This window comes from Tiliqua scincoides, chromosome 1 (genome assembly GCF_035046505.1).
Source record: "Tiliqua scincoides isolate rTilSci1 chromosome 1, rTilSci1.hap2, whole genome shotgun sequence".
Lineage (NCBI taxonomy): Eukaryota > Metazoa > Chordata > Lepidosauria > Squamata > Scincidae > Tiliqua > Tiliqua scincoides.
In genome coordinates, this window is record NC_089821.1 from 61,853,719 (window position 1) to 61,875,461 (window position 21,743).

Below are 21,743 nucleotides of genomic sequence, written 5' to 3' on the forward strand. Positions count from 1 at the left end.
CCCACTAGAATCGAAGGCCAATACAACAGGACTATAATAAGACAAATTGTTTGCATGTTTGCCTGTGATCTGGGTGGATACTAGGAGTTGCCACCAGTTCATGAGAAAAGCAACATAGGTGTTCAACTATTTTCAGTCACAGAGTGCTCATCATGGGCTCTTTAAGTTTGGCAGAAAAAAAATAGCTCCATCAGCTTAAGGCACATTAACTTTCTATCAATGCTTATGGTGGGACTAGCACCAGATCCAACACCTTTGGCCTGTCCTATCAGCATAGATAGGGGAACTTTAGGCTGCCATACCGTATGGCTGTCAGCACAGTCCCTTTGTTACAGCAACAGGACTCCTAGCTATTTCAGGGCTAAACCGGAGAAAATAAGCCATTTTTCCGTGAGCTGACATACAGATGTGATGTAGCTCTGCTGCTAGAACACAGTAAAGGTGTATTTCATACTCTGGCCTTACTGTACTATGATTAAAATATAGTTAGTTTTCATTAAAAAAACAAAACACAACTTCCATACTCAAGGTAATTCTATTTTGCTAAACATTTATCCCAACATCTTGCTTGTTACTATTCTCACTGCTTAACATGTCATAACTTGATAGGGCTGGCGAAGGAGAATCTTGCTTTAATGCAGACAAACCATCTTGGCAGGCTTCAGGTCCTTTCCACTTTAAACTATGAATGTGTATACCTATATACCTGTCCAAATAAACATCTTAAGCTCTGTCCAGTGCAGCCAGCCCTGCTGTCTCCCTCATTTTGCATTCCGTGCAAATAGCTGGCTTCTTTCTCTTTGTCTTGGAAACAAATCTTCAATACAGACACTGTTGTGCACTAAACTTGGATGTCACAGCAACCATTTTGCCCGTGTAGTTAGATGGCATGGTTTTTACTCCAATGAAGAGCAATCCAAATGAGGAACAGGGTAATCCGCATTATCACTTCCACTATATGTGGGAAATTCCACCCAACAGGCTGCAGTGGACACCCCACTGCACCACTACCAGAACATGCAAGTGGTGCTCCTGTTTCACATATGTATACTCCCCCCCCACCTGTTGGCTACTGCTAGAAGAAGCAACAAGAGTAATCAGGGACGAAGCCATGAGTCGTCATCCCCTCACTCAATAGGCAATCAGTGCTATCATACTTTTGATGTGGACCATCTTTGGTGGTATTTATTTCATCTAAGCTACAGATGTTTCTATACACAAATTGCTTCCAGGGATGGTTTCTTGAACACAGCAGCAGGTGCACAGGGTGTTGCTATGTGCCAAGTACTTTGGACTGTGTTCTATGACTTAATTCTGTTGTCAAATGCAGATCAGTGTTGACTCCCAGGCACTTTACACCACCAAGATAATCCTCCCACCAAGACCCAAAGTACAAATCTGCACCAATCACAGCAAAGTTGATCAAAGAGCAGAGTTTTTCTATAATTCCACCCCCCCCCCCATGTTATAGAGCTAACAGCCAGGAAAAAAATGGAGCTAAATAATTGTGTAGCAGCAGGAAGTTCTGGCTGTGTCTTTTAGGATCCCCAGCATTTCTGACTATGAATTCACAGAAAATAAAGTGAAAAATCCACCACCAGATTCCATGGCACTTAACCTTACGTTTTGTGTCAGTGCAACTTTAAAAACTATTTATCTCTCAAAAGTTCATGAACACGGATCCAATACCTCAGGAACAAAATGTCTTTCCCTACCATCCTATTGTATAGGCTTATTGAACATTAACAACTATTTACACCCCAAAATAAGATGATCTAATGGAAAGCAAGCAGATCATTTCTGGGAGCCAAAACACAGTGTGGACAAGCATTGAGCAACAGATAGCAAGAGTGTTAGAAGGGTTCCTGAAAGGAATGCATGAATGGCACAAGGCTGAAAGTCCTGCTGTAACGTCAGTATCCATGAATTCCAAGGACTGCCATGGACCCATAGCCATCTCCTGTAGGCGATGTGATGAGGAGGAGAGTTCTCTGCTGACTGGAGAAGTCCTGGGAACCTGCCCTGATGTGAATGCATGGGTTTTCAGTTAGAAACATTAGTATGAGGTCTGATGGCTGGCAAAGGAAGAGGTGCTTCCAACAGTCTTGAAGAAGAAACAATAATGAATGAAAAAAATAAGGCACTTCAGCCCGACTGGCCTGAGGCTGATGAAAAGTTGCAGGAAGTTGCATGGAGCAAAGCCACAGCTCGTAATGATGCTTCAGGAACATTTTTCATGGACTGGAGGTTAGGGCCAAACAGTCTTTTCTGCAAGCCTCAGAAACCCTTTTCTTTACAGACCAACAAAATCCTCTTTTCGGTAGCCCTTCTGTAAAAACAGAAAAAAACTGAACTTTTTACAGGGACATGTCATTGGGTGGCCCACCCAATGCCCACAGCATTAAGGCCCCTGCCCATGCAGATGCCAACACTTTGATTCCTCAGAGAAGCAGGATGCAACTGGAGGTGCCCTTTTGGTTTTCCCATTAATGAGATCTTCTCTAATGCCTCTGGCAGGCAAAGCTGAAGCACCTCAATTTCTGGGTTCTGATAGAAGGATCACCCATTACAGTTCTAGTAGATGGGAAAGTTCTTAAATAAAGTCTAAGCATTTAAAGTAAGGGGAAGTCCTAAAATAAACAGTAGTTATCTAGCCGAACGAGAAGATGCATTCTGCATACAATCTGTGGCTTGTGAAGCTGTGGATGAGGCATCTGCTTGGTTCAGGTGGATCTACTATCCCTCCCTGAATACAGCCGAAATGGCAAATACTGTGATTTGTAAACTAGCAGAGGCACATCCATGTGTCAGTTTTCCATTTAATACTGAAGTGCTAAACCAGAAGCACAGCACATGCCCAGGGAGTACTAGGTTGTCCAGCTGCAGGAGTGTAGGGCTTCTGCACTGTAAACAATGAAAGGGGATTTCTGCTGGTGCAACATGTCCTGCAGGTGTCATGCACCCGCTTAAAGCTGCTCTTTCACATAATGGCAAGCTGTGTAGCAACCCTTTTCTCCTTTGCAATTAGGCAACTAGAAGTACATCTCCTCCAAATGGTAGAATCAGGAATCCACTCACTGCCCCCCCCCCCGGTAAACTGATCCCCTTCTGAGGTGTAGGCCTCAGGAGCAGAAGAACTCTAGCATCATACTCTTGTATATATAGGAATTTGAAGGGCAACAATGCCTCCCCTCTGCACTGAACAATGTGAGTTCTCAATTGATTCCCCTCAGTGAAGAGCAGGAGGAAGAAACATACCGCCTTATAATCCCGGTGAAGTTTAGTGTACTGCCACATATTAGTCAGGAGGCTGGAAGCAGCTCTGGAGGACTTCTCACTGTCTGCACTAGAAGGGAAGGCCGGACAAGAGAACACATTACAAGGTGCACTGAAACACAGGTATGCTCATCCTTAATAAACGGCTAGATGATTTTATAACAGGTGGCTTCTTGAACTCATTGAGGCAAAGGCTGCAATCCTAGGCATACTTACTTAAGCCCTACTGCATTCAAGCAGATATCTCTGAGTAAACATGCCCAAGATCAGACTGCACCTCTGGATTAAACAGGTTCTCTCCTTACAAAAGGGCATGTATTATCCAAACAGACTTGTGACACTTTTGCAAAGCCAAAGACCCACTGGCACCATTAAGGGGACTTGGGCCAGACAGGTGTGCGATATGGGACTATGCATGCTCTTGCACTAGCAGAGTTGGCTCTCCAGATGTGAAGAAACAGAAACGCTACCAACTGCTTTCCCAGGACAGCAAGGACTCCGATACATACTGCATACTGCTCTTATGCACAGCAGACTTTTCCAGAGTGATGGTGTGCTCTCTGAACCCTCCAAAATCATTTTTAAAATGGGCATCAGTATTAGGACGTCAGCACACATCAGGTCCTGAAACTAAAGGCTGAGGGATAGCAGGCTGGGATTCAGCCTTTGTACTACCACCCAGCTCTAGCTATAGAAGAGCTAGCAAGTCAGATCAGCAACAAAAACCTCTTGATTACTTGAAAGAACCTTTATATATGAGTCATGTGATCAGGTTGGAGTCATATGAAAGCTTCCAGGTCAGACTTGCTCTCTGGATTGTGCATCAAGGAGAATCTACTCCTGCTTTCCAGCCTTCCTCTTTGCCCCACAAAGGATTCTAACAATTTGGAGGTTCTAACAAACTTCAGGCTCAACTATGAATGATGATGCAGGATGGGGGGCAGTAGCATCACTGGGGTTTGTGTCACCCAGTGCAGAAGGCCAGTGCATCCCCCTCATGATGGACCTCTTCCCATGCAGTGGGCGGGGCAATGACCAGGGTGGTGGGGATGGTGATGTACCATCGCCCCACTCCACTGGCTTTTTTTGCTATAACTTTTGATAGAGCACAGATATTTCAACATGGGTTTTTCCATTCTGCTGTAAATTATGCATTAAATGGTATATATGATAGTATTATGCCTATAATTTTTGTGATTTTGGTCACTATTGGTATCCTCCCCCGGATGTCACCTTACTAACACCTTATTGGTTCCATGCTGTGTCATAACAACATCTCATTGGCTCTTCGAACAATCAGTCTCATCGGTCCATTTTGAATTAAGGAAATATACTTTTTAGTTACATAAGATAATTACATTTTTGTTTTCTGGTTTTTTGGCCATAATGTTTGTTAGAAAGGAGACATTTCATTCCAGTTCTTTTCATTGCATTCTGCTGTAATTCCACATTCAACAGTATATAACATGAAGGTATTATTCCTGCAAACCACAACTTTAGTTATTTTGGTCACCCCCCGCCCCGTGTGCATCATCCTGTGTGGGTTGCACCCCCTGCACTCCCCTAGTGATGCCACTGGTGGGGGGGGAAGAGGGATGACAGAATTTCTTCCACCTGTTAGCAATGATGCAGCAAGACACAGAGACCCTATGGGACCTGAAAATGAGTTTCCACGTAAACGCATCTGAATGTTGGAGTTCCACTAGTGGATTCAGTGGGTGGGGGTGGGAAAGGAGCTCCAGGCATTTCAAACCTGTCTCTTTTCTTCTTGATGTAGAACAGCTTGCGCAAGCCATCAAAGTAGACGATGTCTCGGGCAGCAATGGGGCTTTCCACAACCAAGTTGTTCAGCACTGCGATAATGTTGACCACCACATCAGTCGGGGGCCACTTGTCACCAGCACTCCCAGGGAGCTTCTCAATCAAGTGACTGACCACCTTTGTTGCTGCCAATCAAAAACAAAACTGGTCAGTGATGCAGGGCACCAAGGACAGGACTACAAGTACAAGGAATCTCATCCAGAGCCTCAGTGTGAATTAAGCAATTCAAATATTTGTCTGGCCTGGAAGCCACCGCCTTCTGGCTTTCTGTCAGAGCCTGCTGGGGTGTCCTCTGCCACATTTTCCCACTGTAGCGGTACTCACACATCTCGTCCTTGTTGCGGGCATTCCGGGACAGGTTGCGGATTAGTCCGGTCAATGAACGAAGTTGGTGGTGGTCAGCTGTGCGGACTCTGTCCAGCACAGGGTTCAAGATCCTCTCTTGCTCCAAAGCCACTCTGCTGAGGACTCCAGCCCACTGCAATGAGCAAAGAAGCAGAATACAAGTCAGCATCATGACGACTTGTCAGTCAAGTCAATGAAGTATTGGGGTCCAAGGGAGGGGATTCCCTCACTTCCTCAGGCCACTGCTAAATCCAGCTCATAAGCTTGCATTGCACAAAGTCTTGCTTTCAAGATGCCTCTCTAGGAATGCTTTCCACACTGCTTTCTGTGCAGAACAGAAGCATGTTAGTTTTTCCACTGAAAAAGAGAGACTTTTCCTTCTCACGTTGAACTTAAAGGCTCAACAAAGCAGAGCACAGAACTGCGGCTGCTATCTGGTGACCTTCCTCTCTCTGAACCATTTCAAAACATCCAAGTAGATATATATGCCCACAGCAGATACGTATGGACCACAACTGATCCGTCAGCCCACTTAACTTCTGGACTACCTGTTATTAATCTTTTCTGTTACTGTAAGTCTGGCTTCAAGCAGACGACAGAGCACCAGCAGACATCTCTTTCTAACCCTGTGGTAGATTTTATTTGTTTCCCCTTTTCTATTCCCCCTCTTCACATCCTCTGCAGCAGGGAGGTGCCTGCTTTCACAGCAGCCACTGTTCATGTCCATGCAAGATAAGGCAGGTAGAGCTGAGGAAGAAATGTTTCTTTAGAGATCATCCTCCACCCAAGAATGACTTTTTAAAGAAGCTTTTATCTTAGCTAACAGAGCACAAGCTCAGATGGGGCAATCCCAGATGATCACAGCCTCATAAGACAAGGCAGGAGATCGTCTTGGAGACTCACGTCCTTCATCCTTTGACCAGATTCACAACAATCCTTGGCAGCACTCCACCAATAGACAGAAAAGATCACCAGTGCTGAGGGGCCGGTTCATCTGACATGCCTAATTTAGTTCCCAGCAAACCTTCAGAGTCTGCAACCTAAGAACTAAACTGTGGACTGAAGATGCCCATCTTGAGCCTCCCTCTCACCGCATGCACCAGGCACCCTAGGACAAACAGGAGCCTAAGTGGGGCGTATCAGACTCCTTTAAGTGGGACATTTCATGCACTTGGCTTTACCCTCCGGTCTCCTGCTGTGATATTCTGAAGAGCTCCAGAGGCTGCTTCAGTGGTGTGCTTGTTTAGTTCACATCTCTGTAGCAGTCTGTTGTAGACTCCTATAATCTGGGGGTTCCAGAGCCACTCCATTCCCTTGGGATCCTTGGAGACTTCTGTGAAGGTTACAATATCTGAGTTCAAGTAGAGCTGGCGGACAAAAAGAGAGACTAATCAATGAATGTTCTATGAAGCTCCAGGGAACCTTGTTCTACCTTAACCACATCATCTCCTTGATACCTCAGCTTAATCCTACATCACAGCTACAATCCCATAGACCCCCTTATTTTACGTCTATTTCATTCTGACCCAGTGAACGCTCCGCATTTCCCTTTCAGGATCTTATTCTCAGGATCTCATGTGTTTCCTCTATCCTATCACTAACTCTTGCCAATCAAGAGTTGGCATGGAAGGAGCCACCACCTCTCCTGGTAAATCTATGGGTCTCCTTGAGATCAACCTCATCCTTTTGAAAAACAATTTACAGCTCTCATATTTAAATTCTAGAAAAGAGGTACTTGGACTCAAGTCTGTCTGGAAATAATCCCCACCAGTGGCGGACCTCCCCAGACCTGCGTCTGAGGCAAAGGCCCATGATGGCGCCCCCCCATAGGCTGTTGCTGACCCTGCACATGAAAATCCACCCTCCACTCACCTGAGGCTCATGGAGCCTCCCACGACCCAGGAAAGCATCTCTGAAGTTCCCTGATGCTATAAACCGTGCTTTCGGAAAACTGGAAGCATGGTTTCCAACCCATTGGGAGCCTCAGAGAGGCTTCCGTGGGGTCTTAGAGGTTCGCATCTGGGGCATTTGCCCCATCAGAGCTACTGGTAGGTCCACAACTCATTCCAACTGATCTGGAAATCCTTCCCTCTACTCTCTGATGTGTGACTCACTATAATTACTATGTACTAAGGAAAATCTATAGGCTCAGGGGCACTATGGTTTACTCTTACCTAATATTTTGCAGGGCTGAGTCTTGGCACTGACATAAGATGCTGGTGAAACTCTGCAATTTTCTAAGTCAAACTAAATACCCCACTCCATCCATGAGCTCACTTGAGCTATCTCCACTCTATAATTTCCCATTCTCCAGGATGAGAGCCATTGCCTGCCATCCATGCCCCTCCCATAATGCCATTCTCCCGGCTCTCACCTCTCGAACCTTCTTGCTCTGTGGGCTGAAGCAACCGACCAGCTCACTTGTCATGGTTCCCCCATCGTTCCTCCTTTGGCCTTCCAGGCGCTGGAGTGAGGAAGGTGGCATCTCATCATAGAGCCGGTATGAGAGGTTGCGCAGTACGCAGACAGCATTCTCTACACTCTGTGGGGACCACAACAGTGGGTTTTGTTTTTTTTCCAGAAGAAAGCATCAACTGACAGCATATTTTTCACTGCAAAGCATCTCTTTTTTCTCTCTTAAAAGACTCTGGTGGTAATTTTTAGTGACTGACCTGAGTTGTATTATAAGACAATATACTTTGTAGTCTGTAACAGCAGCATTTTATGTATTTTGATTTGTACTGTATTTGATTTCTTGCTGTAGACTGCCTCGGGCAAAAATTTGGAAAAGCTCCCAGTATAAAGTAGTTAAAATACTCTTACAAACATATTTATTTAAGTCATGCTTTCTGTTTTGCCATTTCAAAAAAGGTGCCTGAGGCAGCCTACAGCAAGCATCTTCACTAGCTGTCTTCACGGGCTGGAGGATCAAGGCTGCTTCAATGGCTGGAGACTTTAGTTCCTGCCAGGAACTAGTTAATAGCAGGAGCTTAGTTCCTGCCAGGCACTAGGAAGATGCACCTCTCTGGCACCTCTGTCATAAGCAGCACCCTCAACCCAGCATCTCAGAGTCTGTGTAGAGCTGGCAGAGTCCAGGCATAGAAGAATGTGCCTGTCATTTGCTGTTTGGAAACCAATTTGCTGCTGTCTCTCCGGGCTGCCTCTCCTATATTCTTAGGATGTAGGTAAAAGACCCGAGGTAAAAGACATGGTGCACGTCTTACTAGCTTGTGAGTAGTCAGGTTAAGTCATTTCTGCCCAACATTGCATATACACAACAGGGATCAAACATGTACACCTGTGGGCTGGGTAGAAATGGATTAACACTCTGGCACACATATCACTGCTCTATTCTTGAAGATATTTGAACTTTGATCTGGAGAGTTTAAAAGATACATATTCACAGGCGAATAAGGACCCCAGCATGTTACGTTTTCAGTTGTGCACCGAGGATGTTTTAAGTGCACACCCAAAAATGTCAGGTATAAATGCAACAAATGGGTGCACCAAACTGATGCACTTATCAGGTGGCTGTGATTGGTTTAGTATGTGCTTGGTGAAAGACCTTGGTTAGCTTCTGAATCACATCTGAAAGGACTTGTCTGTGTCTTTTGGACTGCTTCCCAATACTTTTCTTAAGAAGAGGACAAATAACATGGACAGTGGCCCTCTGTGCTTTGAGTAACACAGATGTATCCAACCTGAGGCATACCATCAACCTACTATTAGTTTTCTCAGATAAATAATGTGCCACACCTCCCACAGCTAAGCCAGAGAATCTTCTTCATCAGCAACAGATACTTTTTTTGTCTTTCCTATGTTACGCTTAACATGTCTTAAGAAACAAGCATCTTAGGCATTTTCACCCTGAAAAATATGGCTTCAGGAACTTCATGTCAACAGAGTAACTTAGATTCGAACATGGGCAAGGGTCTAAATTGCAGGTGCATCTCTACTATCATAAGGCCTGGGCAGGTTGCAAGAAATACAAGTCCAATTCAGCAACTTGCTCAGGCCCAAAATCCTACCCTAAAGAACCAAAACACAACCTCAGCCTAAGAAGAAGAAATGATGAGTGCACTACAATGAAAACATGATATTTATGGAGGAATCATTCCATATCATTATTGTTTTCAAGAGAAGAATAATCACAGAAAGTAGTCAGAGAACTTGGTCTTGGAAGATAGCAATGCCCCCCCCCCAATGGCATGGAATGTTACATTAGTCAATATGAAGGAGAAGCTTCACCTTATCCTCAGATTTCCCCACTTCCAGAGAGCTGTTAATGTAATTAACCATGGAGTCCACCAGCCCATGACATTCGCGCATCTTCTGCCGGGTTTGCTGGCTGGCAGAACTGAGATTCCTACAGGGGAAACACAAAGGCATGAAGAACCATCTTCTCTCAGTCTGGCACCTTCCATCTCTGTCAACACACACCTAAAAGCCAAGGCCAAACGAATGTGTACCCCCCTCCATTCCCAAAAAGGAAGACAGGAGGCATTATCAGGTATCTCAGAGGGAGACATCCTATATCAGGAAAATGTTTCTCCCTGATGTGGAAGTGGGGGGTGGATCAGAGAATATGAAATTGACCGGTATCTCTTGGACACAGTGATAGATTAGATCCGTGCAAGGAGCAAAAGGATATCTTCACCCACGAAGCTGCATTGTCAGCCAAGCAGACTGACTTTCAGACCTAGCAACCACTTACATACACCACTAATAAGTGTCTACTTCAATCAAAAATGCTGATTCAGTGTGGACTTTGGTCAGAGAGAAGTGCAATGTGCTGATTAATAGGCTCCTCCCATCTCTGATTCTGACCTGATTCTCAGTTCTGCAGTCTGCAGAACTGCAGTCGACTCAGTCGATTCTGCAGTCGACTGAGACAGAATGAGCAATTCTCTAAGACAAAGGCTGTCTGTGAATACTCTACGTATAAGAAACTCCATGGAGTTTTGTGCCATCTTACAACATGGGCTACTTTTCCACAGGCAGGGAAGCTTTGCAAGTGGGAAAGCAATGGTGCCCAGAGCTGCTCAGTAAGGTGGCACCCAAGATTCTCCACCATGAATAACTTTCTGGAACAGGTCTCATCAGGAAAGAGCAGGCATTTTTCTTAGTTAGTCCTAGGTACCTAGGGCAGGAGGTCTGGTCTAGAGGTTGAGCCTCCATTTGCCTGAAGATAACATCCGAAGGTCGCCAGTTCGAGGCCACCGGCATCGAGCGACCTTGAAGCAGCTGACAAGCGTGGGAGGATGGAGGCCAGAATGTGCGACCAGATCAAGAAAGAAACATCTGAATGTTGTGGTTTCTTGAATGATAGAAACCTTCTTTCAAATTGTAAAAATCCCTACGGGGATTTAAATTGCCTGCCTACGTAAACCACCTTGAATAAAGTCTAAGGAGAAATCTGAGGACCAAGAAAGGCGGTATAGAAATACCTGTATTATTATATTATTATTACCTGAGGAAGCCAGTAGCATTGTAGAAGATTTCTGCCTCTGAAGCATTTTGCTGGATAAGAGCAGCACTGCCTGAACCAGACAGAGGGACCAAGATCAGGTCTGTGAGTTGCTCCAGAGAATCACGTGCCAGACGGTCCTTGAGGTTGTCACTGGAGGACAGGTTCCAGAGGATGCCTGCAGAGCAATGGGATAGGGGGAATCAGAGAGTGTTGCTAAAGAATGTGCTACTCAGTAAGAGAGGGATTGCTCCTCCATGCTGGAATTCACAGCACCATGAGAAACTTTCATGATAGGAGTGTGTCTAGGTGGCCCCCATTTCTTACAAATATTCATTACAGGGTTGAATTGCACAAAGTGCTTCACTATCTCTATCTTGACTGTTTTCACAATGACTTGATGATATTAATATCTCAGCTTTACAGACTAGCAAGTGAGGCCCAGTTCACAAGACATGACATTTTGACATGATGTGAAGTCACTACAGTGAAGTCAATGCTAGTTTGTTGGCACAGTTCTATAAATTCTCCTTAACATGCCTTGAGGCTGGGATGTGCCACAACCAACCCACTGTTAGGAGATGCTTTGGAGCAATCACACGAACTACTATTCTTATGCTGAATAATGGCAAATTGTCAAAGTGGCTTCCCCCATATCAAAAAAGTCCCTGTGGCTGAGCCCAACATAGGGTAACTTGCCCAGGGCCACCTTGGGAGCCTATGGCTGGGTTGGGCCATGAAACAAAGTATTCCATATTTTAGACTTCTATACTTTAACAGCTTTAGGTAAAAAAGGATCGCAACAAGATGAGATCATGCAGCAGCCCTAGCAGCATTCTGACAAATATGGTATCTATTTCCAAGAGCAGGAGAAAGAAGCAGATTGACAACAGCTTTGTCAAGGCCATGTAAGAACTTGTATAAATCCGAGCCCTGTAAAACTCTAAGCATTGCTGAGATATTTTACAGAGAAGAACCTGTGGTTGAATCACATGTACTTGTTGGAGTGAGACAGCCCCAGGCTCAGCCATGTGTCACCCTCCCGTCTTCCCTGTGTAGCTCCTCAGGTTGGGGTTCTTCCACTGTCACGCTGACAGAATCATGTCTTTCACATGGACTCTGAGCTTGATTAGCTATGACCAGACCAACTTGCTCTTTTCTCTTTTCCTTAAAAGGGACACTCTCATCTGATTGATAAAAAGGGCCAGTTCCCCAGCTTTTGTCAATGAGGCTGTAGATGTTTGTGCTAAGAGGCCTAAATCATGTCCCCCGCCTCATGTGTGCCCAGATAGCATCAAAAGACATTTGGGATGTAGTTCCAAAGGAGCAGTAAATTGCAAATTCCACATTTGCCATGAAGGCCCCCAAAGGCAAGGTATGAAGGTCACCTAGAGAGATAAAGCTACAGAATCAGCAACGTAAGGAAACAACTACAGGAAGTGGGGAAGTTCTGCTCAGGACTGTAGAAAATCATGATAAATGACAGTACCATCAGAATTTGAGTTACAGGGTCGCCCACTTGTTCCAGATGAGGAGTTTTAAAGGTTAAGTTAACAAGAGTTCAGACTGAACTTCCAGTAGCCAATATTCATTTGCTGATGGAACAAAAATATCTGTGCACACTGTATAAGTTAGAGGTAGTTTGGGAGCACTAAGTCATAAATAGGAAAAGGGCATTATTGTTCTGGGGGAGGGTGAGAAGGAGACTGAATAAACAACAAGGTGATATAGGGGATAAAAGGGGTGTCTGTGGGCGTGTGTGTGGCTGGAGTGTTATCCATTTTAAAATTATATATTAGTGGAGAAAAATACTTTGGTTTTTACAAGTGACTTGAAGAGAACTATTGAAGGCAATGGTGTGGAAAGTTTTCTTTCATTTAGAAAGTAATCCTTGCACCATTTTGCAATTCATCCTATATCATTGGGATAAGTGGAAAAATAAATCAATAAATACATTAACTCAATATTTGATTGCGTTTGGAAGCTTACAAATATCTACAGCAGTGGTTCTCCAACTTTTAGCACTGGGACCCACTTTTTAGAATGAGAATCTGTCAGGACCCACCGGAAGTGATGTCATGACTGGAAGTGACATCATCAAGCAGGAAATTTTTAACAATCCTAGGCTGCAATCCTACCCACACTTACCCAGGAGGAAGTTACTATAATTGTTAAAAGCATATACACATTAGCCCATTAAAAGGACAGATTTATAACATTTCCCCAAATGCAGTCACATACTATGGTAGCATCAAGTCTAAAAGATTAAAATAAAATATTGAAATGAATGGGGACCCACTTGAAATTGGCTTGCTACCCACCTAATGGGTCCTGACCCACAGTTTGAGAAACATTGATCTATAGTATATGCAGTGCCTCAGTAGGACATCTTGTACACAGGAGAGATTAGGAGACATGCCCTTAAAACATATGTATTTGCCATGTGGATGGCAAAAGGTGGGAGCTCAATCTCAATGCCACACTCTGGAGGAGAGAAAGAAAGCTAGCCTGCCACACTCTCCTTCTTTGGCTCCTCATGTGCCAGTAACATAAGACTCAGAATGTGGTGTGCCCTGGGCTGTGCTATCTGGGGATTACTCTCTCCATCCTCTGATTGTATTCAGCTAAAGCCACTTTCACAGACTCCATCACGCTTGTAATAAGCGTTAAAGCTCATTGCATCATAGCTCCTGGGCCTAACTTTCCCATTAGCCCTGGTATTAGATTAGACAATCAGAGCCTGTTGGGCAGGATTAGAACGGGCCTTTTGTAATAGAAGCAAATGTAATCTCTCCTGTTTGCTGGATAGCACTGTTCAGTGCCCAAGCTCTCGCTCTGCACACTGGCCTTGTGCCATGTTTCCACCCCAGGTCCCTCGCCAGAATGTATTTATCTCCTTTCACTGTGCACCATAATATAAAGAGTAAACGCTTTGCCTATGAGATTCCTACATCCCCTTCCCCAGCCACCCCAGCCACAACCTGCTTTCTATAGCATTGCTTTTCACTAAGATTTGCTGGGGCTATTCCAAGTTATCTTTACGAATAGAGCAGCATTCCAGTCTTGAAGAGTGCTGGAGAAAGCTGGGGTGTTTAGGAGTTGCTACTATTCTGAAAGGTGAGAGTCACTAGTCTCAGCTCTGCCACTAACCTGCTAGGCGATTTCTGACAAGTACCTTCATTTCTCTTTGTATGCAATTCCCAACCCTCTTCCTAAGGCTTTCCTGCCACATGTCATTATACACAGGATAGCACTCTTACAGATGGTTCTGATATCTGAAAAAGTCCTGCTGTAATGAAGCATACATTCCAAATCTTCTGAAGATGCCAATTAAAGGCAGTTGCATGCATAAATAACTCTGAGTTTTCCCAACACGAGAGTAAGAAATATAGGAGTAAGATAATGTGTGGACCACACAGTATGTTTGCCATGGAGAGGCCACCAAAAATAGTTTCACCCTGGCACATTGCAATATCTGCCCACTCCCCACATGAACTAGGGTTATCATATTGTGAATCTTTCTTCCATTGCCAGCGGCAGCCAATGCTACTGAGCGGAGGTAGAAAGCTCCCGATGTGATGGCTCTGGTCCCTGCAGTTGAGTCAAGTGAGCTCACCTAGATACAGTGGTGGGGCAGGGGATGCCTTTCCATGGGGAGGTCATTCCAGGCAGCATCACTGCAGCAGATAGAATGTGTAGCTTGACTCTACTTTGCTGACAAAAGCCTAAACTAAACTGAAACACTGAGTAGCTTCTGAACACCAGGCTTTAAGGAGACGGTCTATAAAACTGTGTGTTTTCACACTGGCTAAAACAGTATGGATTTCTTTGTTTCACTATTATACTATAGCTTCCTTTAACAGTCCCTAGTTCCCAGGCTCTCGAGGAGTCAACCTCGAGGCAAAATCAGAAGCCGGAGTCCCTTAGGCAGTTCATGGCTGAACACAGTCACGTTCTGGCAACTCCTGCGACGCCGCTGGAACCAACCGTATTGGCTTCTGCCTTTCCATTGGACCATTCCAGCGACGTGGAGAGGGGGGATTTGCTACATGGGTAACAGCCTATCCTCCATACCTTCTTTACCCAGGCTTCGCGCACTGGAGAGGACACTCCAACTTCGCCATACGGCGTCGGCACAACACGGGAAGCAGCAGTTTACCGGTTATAAGTCTTTGCTCGATTGGCGTAGAGCATGACGCCAGGGGCTGCTTCTGACGGTGGGAGAGATCATTGCATCTCATTGGGCAGCTACCGCCCGCCTTAAGCTGGGCAGTCCCCAGCCAGTAAGGTGTTGCCTCGCCACGGTCCGTTAACCTCATGGGGTGCGTGGGGTTTAGGGTGAAAACCGACAAGCGGATCGACAACTCTGCACCATGCAACAGAAAACAGAAGGCCCATAGCCAGGGAGACAGACCAGGGACAGACTGCACTTGCTCCCGGTGTGGAAGGGATTGTCACTCCCGGATTGGCCTTTTCAGCCACACTAGACACTGTGCCAGAACCACCTTTCAGAGCGCGATACCATAGTCTTTCGAGACTGAAGGTTGCCAATACCATAGTTCCCAGGCAGTATTGCCCCCAAAACTCTACCCCACAACTCACCTTATGAAAAATTATCTTACCTGTGACGTTCTTGCGCAACTCATCATCTTGCTCACGTAAAGTGTGCATCAGTTCGTAGATGCCATTCTCCTCAACCAATGCCAACTTGTTCTCAACATTATCATAGATGAGGTTGCGCATGGCACCAGTGGCGTGGCGCTGCACCTCTTGGTTGGAGTTGTTGAAGAGTTTGACCAGCTTGGACACAGCTTGGAGGCTTCGAGCCTATGGCAAGACATAAATTTTTCAAAGCATATTTCCACCTGCTCCTCCCTAATGTTCAGTTTGTCACCCCAACTAAGGCAACCTGCCCTTTCTCAGCCCAGATAACCTCCATCCACACAGAGGAACCACACAGCAATGTGGAAAGAGATAAGCATTGCTGGTCCATCAGGAAACAGGCTCAGATACTGGGCATGACAGGAAGTTCCCAGCTTCCCCTGGCAATCTGCTCCTCCTTCTGCTGCCTCACCTGTTTCTTGGCATCATTGTCACTATAGCACCTGTGCTGGATGTAGGCAGCGCCAAGAACCTGTAGGTTGGGGTCATTGGCCATCAGGTATTTCACCGCAGAGGGAAGGTCAATGTCATCAAACCTGAAAACCAGGACCAAGTTTGTGAGAATGTCAGGAAACTCCCTCACCTACATAGAGCTTTGCTAAGATTCTGCAAATCTATACAGTACTTGAAGAACAAAAATGGAAACACTGATTAAGTAAATTGTTTTGTGTAATTTATTCTGTGTGCATGTTTGAGGTATTATACAAAGAACGTAATATTTTGGCAAGTCAGAAAGTGTTTGCCACAAAAGAAAAAGGAGGGCAGAAAAAAAAGACAGGCTTGAAAAATAGAATTGGTTGACCAAGGGCAGAAAACAATAGACATGCAAGAAATGTAAGAAGTCCTGCACAGCGCTAAATTCTCCTTCACAACTACAGATGTTGCTCAGCTGTAATCTCCTTTCTGAACCTCTGCAACATAATGCTACCATTGCCAAGTTTCCCTCTGAAGCTATGAGGGTTTTTCAGAGTAATGAGACTGGAAGTTCTCAGACAGCAAAGCTCCAGAATGGACCCCCAAATTCTGTGCTTTCACAGTGGATGCAGATAACAGAGAGAGCCCAGCACTCAGTCTATAGAGCAATCCTGCAGGTTCAGTCACTTCAGGAAGAAAAACAAGGCAGACAGACAGTGGTGAAACTAGAGGGGTTGCAAAGCACTAAGTTGTGTAGGGAGCCTCACCACAGCGTGTAAGCAGCCCCTCCCCCTTGGAGCCATTCTGGGGGGGGGGGAGTAAAACGGAGACGAGTGCCCCCCACCCAGAATGGCTCCAAAGGGGAGGGGACAGGCCTCTTGCACACCACAGAGAGGCTCCCTGCAAAACTTAGTGCTTTGCACCCCTTCTAACTACACCACTGAGGATATATTTCCCAAAAAGGGAAACACAGAAATTAAAAAGTGAAGATCTATTATGCAAATATTATATTTCTCCAGTCACATAGCTAGTAATAACCTGCTGAGAGGGGTTGCCACATTGTCTTCGTTCTCACTTTGGTATTCACAGCATCCAAACATGAAGCTTCAGAAATCACAGGGCATTCAGAGTATAAACCTGATCATTTCCCTTGCAGCACTATCCGTTGTGATGGGTTGCCCTCTCCCTGGTTTGTCACTGTAGCAAAGGCCTAATCCAGAGAGTGACAGTATTTCCCTACTACACTGGACACAACAAGTGGGAATCAGGATCTCACCTCAAAGACAAGGCTAATTAAGAGCATAGATGGTACAAATGGAGGAGGAAGGCCATCCTGGAAACTAGAGACTCAGTATCCCTGGGGGAAAATGCCAACTTCTTCTCTTCTGTGAGATCAGGTCTGCTGGCTGGCAACAGAGCACCCCCATCCCTTGGCCATCCAGTAAATTCATCACAGCCCACTCACCCGCCGGAGAAGGATTGCCGAGTCAGTGTGTTGTGACCATCATACATGTCAATGGCACGCAGATCTTGCAAGTGGTGATTGGATTCAGTCAAGCTCCGCACAGAAGGGGCACGGGAACTGCGTTCCATCACAGCTGCATAGGAGTTCCCAACTCCTTGTGCTGACATGCCAGTGAAGGAGCCATTGCTAAGGCGAGAGCGGTTGTTGCTCTGGAAGCGCTGCAAAGTGCGCATGGCTGGTGCACGGATGACGGTCCTGTTCTGGGGTGCCTCCACCCCATCCATCCAATCAATGGGCCCCTTCATGCCAACATTCGAGCCAGCACTCATCTGCCTTTCAAAGGTGTATGATCTGTGAACGCCGCCACTTCCTCTATTTTTGTAGAGAGTTGCTTGGGCCAGTGGGTCCAGCTGTTCTGACACCAGACTGTAGTGGTCATCTGCACCGCCAGGGCTGACAGGTACATCTGCCAGACGTAGGGAGTGCAGAGACATGGTGTCATAGTTTGGGCGGCCCCGGTAGTTTCGTTCATGGAAAGACCTGGGACGAGCGGTTGAGTTGGCAGATGATGACATAGCATAATTCATGCCATAAACTGGACCCTTTGGCCCAACACCATTGCCAATGGTGGCCACCCTCCTGTTGGGTCTGAGGTCCACTGCTGAGCGGGAAGACCAGCTAGTAGTCTTCATAGTGCTGTAACCTTTCTTTCCAGCTGGTTGGTATAGCTGCAGGTGGCAGACAAAAGAGAGAGTAGAAACAAATGAGTGCAGTCTCATGCAAGAGTAAATTCGTTCTGCTTACATAAGACATATTATATGTGGTTTCCTCTGTTACATGCTGTACCCTCCACCCCAACCCACAGTTATAAGTTCAGCTGGGGAGTTTTTACACGATCCATTTGTGAGTCATTGATATGCCCCAACCCCATCCACATGGAATTTGCAGGTCAGACACTGTTCTCAGTAATGTCTATGTTGCTCTGCAAAGTGCCTTAAGAATCAGCACAGTTGCCCTGACATCATTTGTCCTGACATCATCATCATTTGTCCTGCCGGGACAAAGCAGTGTGATATAGTTTATGGGCATCATCCCAGCAAGGCTGTAGTCCCCTATGAAAGGAGTCACCACTGTTGAGCAGATTCCTTTGGCGTTGGTATTCCATCAATAAATAGTGCTGCCAATGCTGTAACTGAATCGGTGCCAGAGCTAACAAGGTTTGCCTAGCATGGCCATGTACTTACAGAACCGTTGTGGTCGTTCCCATTTGTTTGGGATCTGGAGCTGAACTGCGACTGGAGAGTGCTGAACTGGCCATTGGACGTGTTTCCACCTGCAGAACATGGAGATACAATGTATGGTGCATACTTAGGAATATGGTACAATACTTGGCAAACCGATCAGCAGCAGAGGCAGCAGGAAGAGTACCTGGCTAAAAGTGAAGAAATCTGGAAGGTGGCTGAGGATATCAGCCACCCTTCATGGGTTCTTGGATATGAATCTTCCTGTAAATTAAGTCTAAAATTCATTTTGGCTGAGGATATCAGACATCAACCCTTCAAACTTCTGGAAAAGTGATGGGGATTCTAGGACTGTGACTGGTTTTGGTTTCTACCTTAATAAAATCTTGACTTTGATTTCCTCCATGCTGCAGGGAGGCCTTGGCAAAGGCCTTGGCAAATGACAACCAGCACATACAAGTCACACTCTTGGACCACCTAGTTCAGTGCTTCCTATTCTGAATCAATTTCTCTCCCAGCCCTGCTTTCTAGATCCTGTAAGCATAGAAGCTGGGCCTGAGCCTACAACAGCAGACATGTACCTGGTGTCCTCTACCATTGAGTTATGGCTCCTTCGCATAAAGGACGCATTCCAGGTGAGTCTGCAAAAAGAGTTGCCTTCCTTGAATACACCAAAGATCCACCTGCCCAGCATTCTGGTTCTAGCAGTGGCCTGCCAGATGAGCCAGGCACAAAATAAAAGCCATGTTGTCAGAACCTGGGATCCTATACTGCCTTTCTACATGGAGGCTCCATTCAGCTATTTTGGCCATCTGCAAGCTGTATTTTGGGCCAAGCCAAATAGTTCCTCACAGCTTGTGTGGTGAAAGGCCACATGAGCCATCTGTGAAAGCAGAACATGAGTCTGCAGGCATATACCTTAAGGGTGCCCAAGGAATTTAGGCAAGTGACAGCAACAGAATATTTCACCCAGTGAATACGCACCATCTAGACACTGACTCACGGTGTTTTATCTATCTGCGCTCTAGTTTCCAAAGAGCTCTGAAATAACTCCCTAAGTTACATCACCTCTTCCTCCTTCAGTCCTAGACATTCAGGCTGAAATGGGGCTGTTTATGTGTCTGGATTGCTTTACCTTTCTTCTTGCCTACCTAGACTTTTGCCAGCAGATATTATACACACCCATTTGTTCTCTGATCCTGCCTTTTGGACAGAGTTCTCTTTTTACCTGATCACTAGTCTTGCTGCCCCTTAAAGCATCTACCACAAATGGACTTTAGTCTGAACTTCCTCACAATGAGTGGGAACTCTTAGTGGTACTTAGTTATAGGGGGGTGCAATCTGCCCTTGCTCAGAGGCATTTTCACCTATGCTTATTTCCCTTGTTTCAGGGTAAGACTGAGAGGGCTAAATTAAGACCAAGCAACTTCTCCAGCTGAGAGCTTACAAATGTTATTATTTATTGTTTCTTGGGTTCTTGGATATGAATCTTCCTGTAAATTCAGTCTAAAATTACATGGGCCTTCTTTCTTCCTCACTGCATGGCAGCGATGACTGTCTTTGTTATCCAATAAAGTCTTTAAATGCATATTGGCATTGTTGCTGCCTAGACAAATATCCAATATCTGTCAAGGATCCCTAACCTGAACCTAATTTTTAAAGCTATACCTCATTTTACTAACTACATGTGGGGCCTTCATATCTGTGGATTCTGCATCCATGGCTCTACATGAGTTCCAAGGTCACTTCTGCAGGGCTTAAAGGGGCCTATTGTGGATTTGTTTATCTGCAAAATTCAACATCCATGGGGGGAGTCTGAGACCAGATCCCATGGATACCAATAACCATGACTTATGATTGTCCTGGCCATTGAGGCATCTACTAGCACCATAAGGAAAAGCTTGCTAACATTCAAAGTGTCCTGGTCTTTCTGAGGAGTGTGCTGGGGAATGTACCTTATTTCAGAACACTCTTGTGGCTTCCACCAGGCTTCCTAAAGCTTCATAGAATAAGTACTCTTTAACACAGGGGTGTCAAACTCATTTCATACAACAGGCCAAATAGTATTAATGGAGCCTGCTGAGAGCTGGAAGTGACATCATTAAGCAGGAAATGACATCATTAAGCAGATGATGGCCAGAAAAAGCACTTTGTTCTCTCGTAGGAATTCATTAGTTGCAAATGACAGAAAATATGCAAACCTTGATTGTATTTTCAAGATATAGAACAGCCCAATTATCACGCAGCTGCCCTTTAGCCACACAGCTTCTGCTGAGGCATCACTTTTCAACTCAGGTACTCTGCAAAGTGATGCCTCAGCAGAAGTGTCGCTGCTCAAAGGGAAGCCCATATGATAATTGTGCTCTCCTAGCACCTTGGCGGCACCTCCCTCTCTCACCTCTCTTGGTCTGCCCCTTCCCCCTTAGCATTCCTTGGCCTTATGAGGCTTCCTTCCATCTCTTCTCCCAGTGCCTCAGCAGAAGCAGCACTGCTGAAAGGGTAGTGCTAGGAAAGCCCTATTATCACATGGGCAGGTTAGAGCTTCCATGGGCTGTATCTGGCCCACGGACCTTAGCCTGGCACTCCTGCTTTAACATCTTTGAAGCTGCTGGTTCTTCTAAAGATCCATCTTGTACAAAAGATGTACATCTTGTACATCTTCTAAAGATCTCATCTTGTACAAAGAGTAATCGCTTTCCATAATAAGTTGACTCACTGGCTCATGGAGAACTCGTGCAAGGAAAGTGCCCTACAGGTAGACCACAGCTGTGATACAAGGACATCTACAAGAGGGATCTGAAGGCCTTAGGAGTGGACCTCAACAAGTGGGAAACCCTGGCCTCTGAGTGGCCTGCTTGGAGGCAGGCTGTGCAGCATGGCCTTTCCCAGTTTGAAGAGACACCTTGCCAACAGTCTGAGGCAAAGAGGCAAAGAAGGAAGGCCCATAGCCAGGGACACAGACCAGGGACAGACTGCACTTGCTCCCAGTGTGGAAGGGATTGTCACTCCCGAATTGGCCTTTTCAGCCACACTAGACGCTGTTCCAGAACCA

General features: G+C 45.6%; 1 protein-coding gene across 1 annotated transcript in view; it reads right to left on the reverse strand.

The window, feature by feature from the left end:
* Positions 1-2,293: 2,293 nt before the first annotated feature.
* The window catches only part of PKP3 (plakophilin 3), a 40,359-nt gene continuing 20,909 nt past the window's right edge, over positions 2,294-21,743 (reverse strand). The window contains exons 2-13 of the mRNA XM_066638029.1: positions 18,695-18,783; positions 17,451-18,178; positions 15,984-16,107; positions 15,532-15,736; positions 10,913-11,087; positions 9,691-9,808; positions 7,817-7,984; positions 6,624-6,809; positions 5,422-5,575; positions 5,030-5,222; positions 3,259-3,346; positions 2,294-2,329 (exon numbers count right to left, since the gene is read on the reverse strand). Of these exons, the coding sequence (XP_066494126.1) occupies positions 2,294-2,329; positions 3,259-3,346; positions 5,030-5,222; positions 5,422-5,575; positions 6,624-6,809; positions 7,817-7,984; positions 9,691-9,808; positions 10,913-11,087; positions 15,532-15,736; positions 15,984-16,107; positions 17,451-18,178; positions 18,695-18,783 (2,264 nt within the window). The remainder of the gene's footprint in view (positions 2,330-3,258; positions 3,347-5,029; positions 5,223-5,421; positions 5,576-6,623; positions 6,810-7,816; positions 7,985-9,690; positions 9,809-10,912; positions 11,088-15,531; positions 15,737-15,983; positions 16,108-17,450; positions 18,179-18,694; positions 18,784-21,743) is intronic.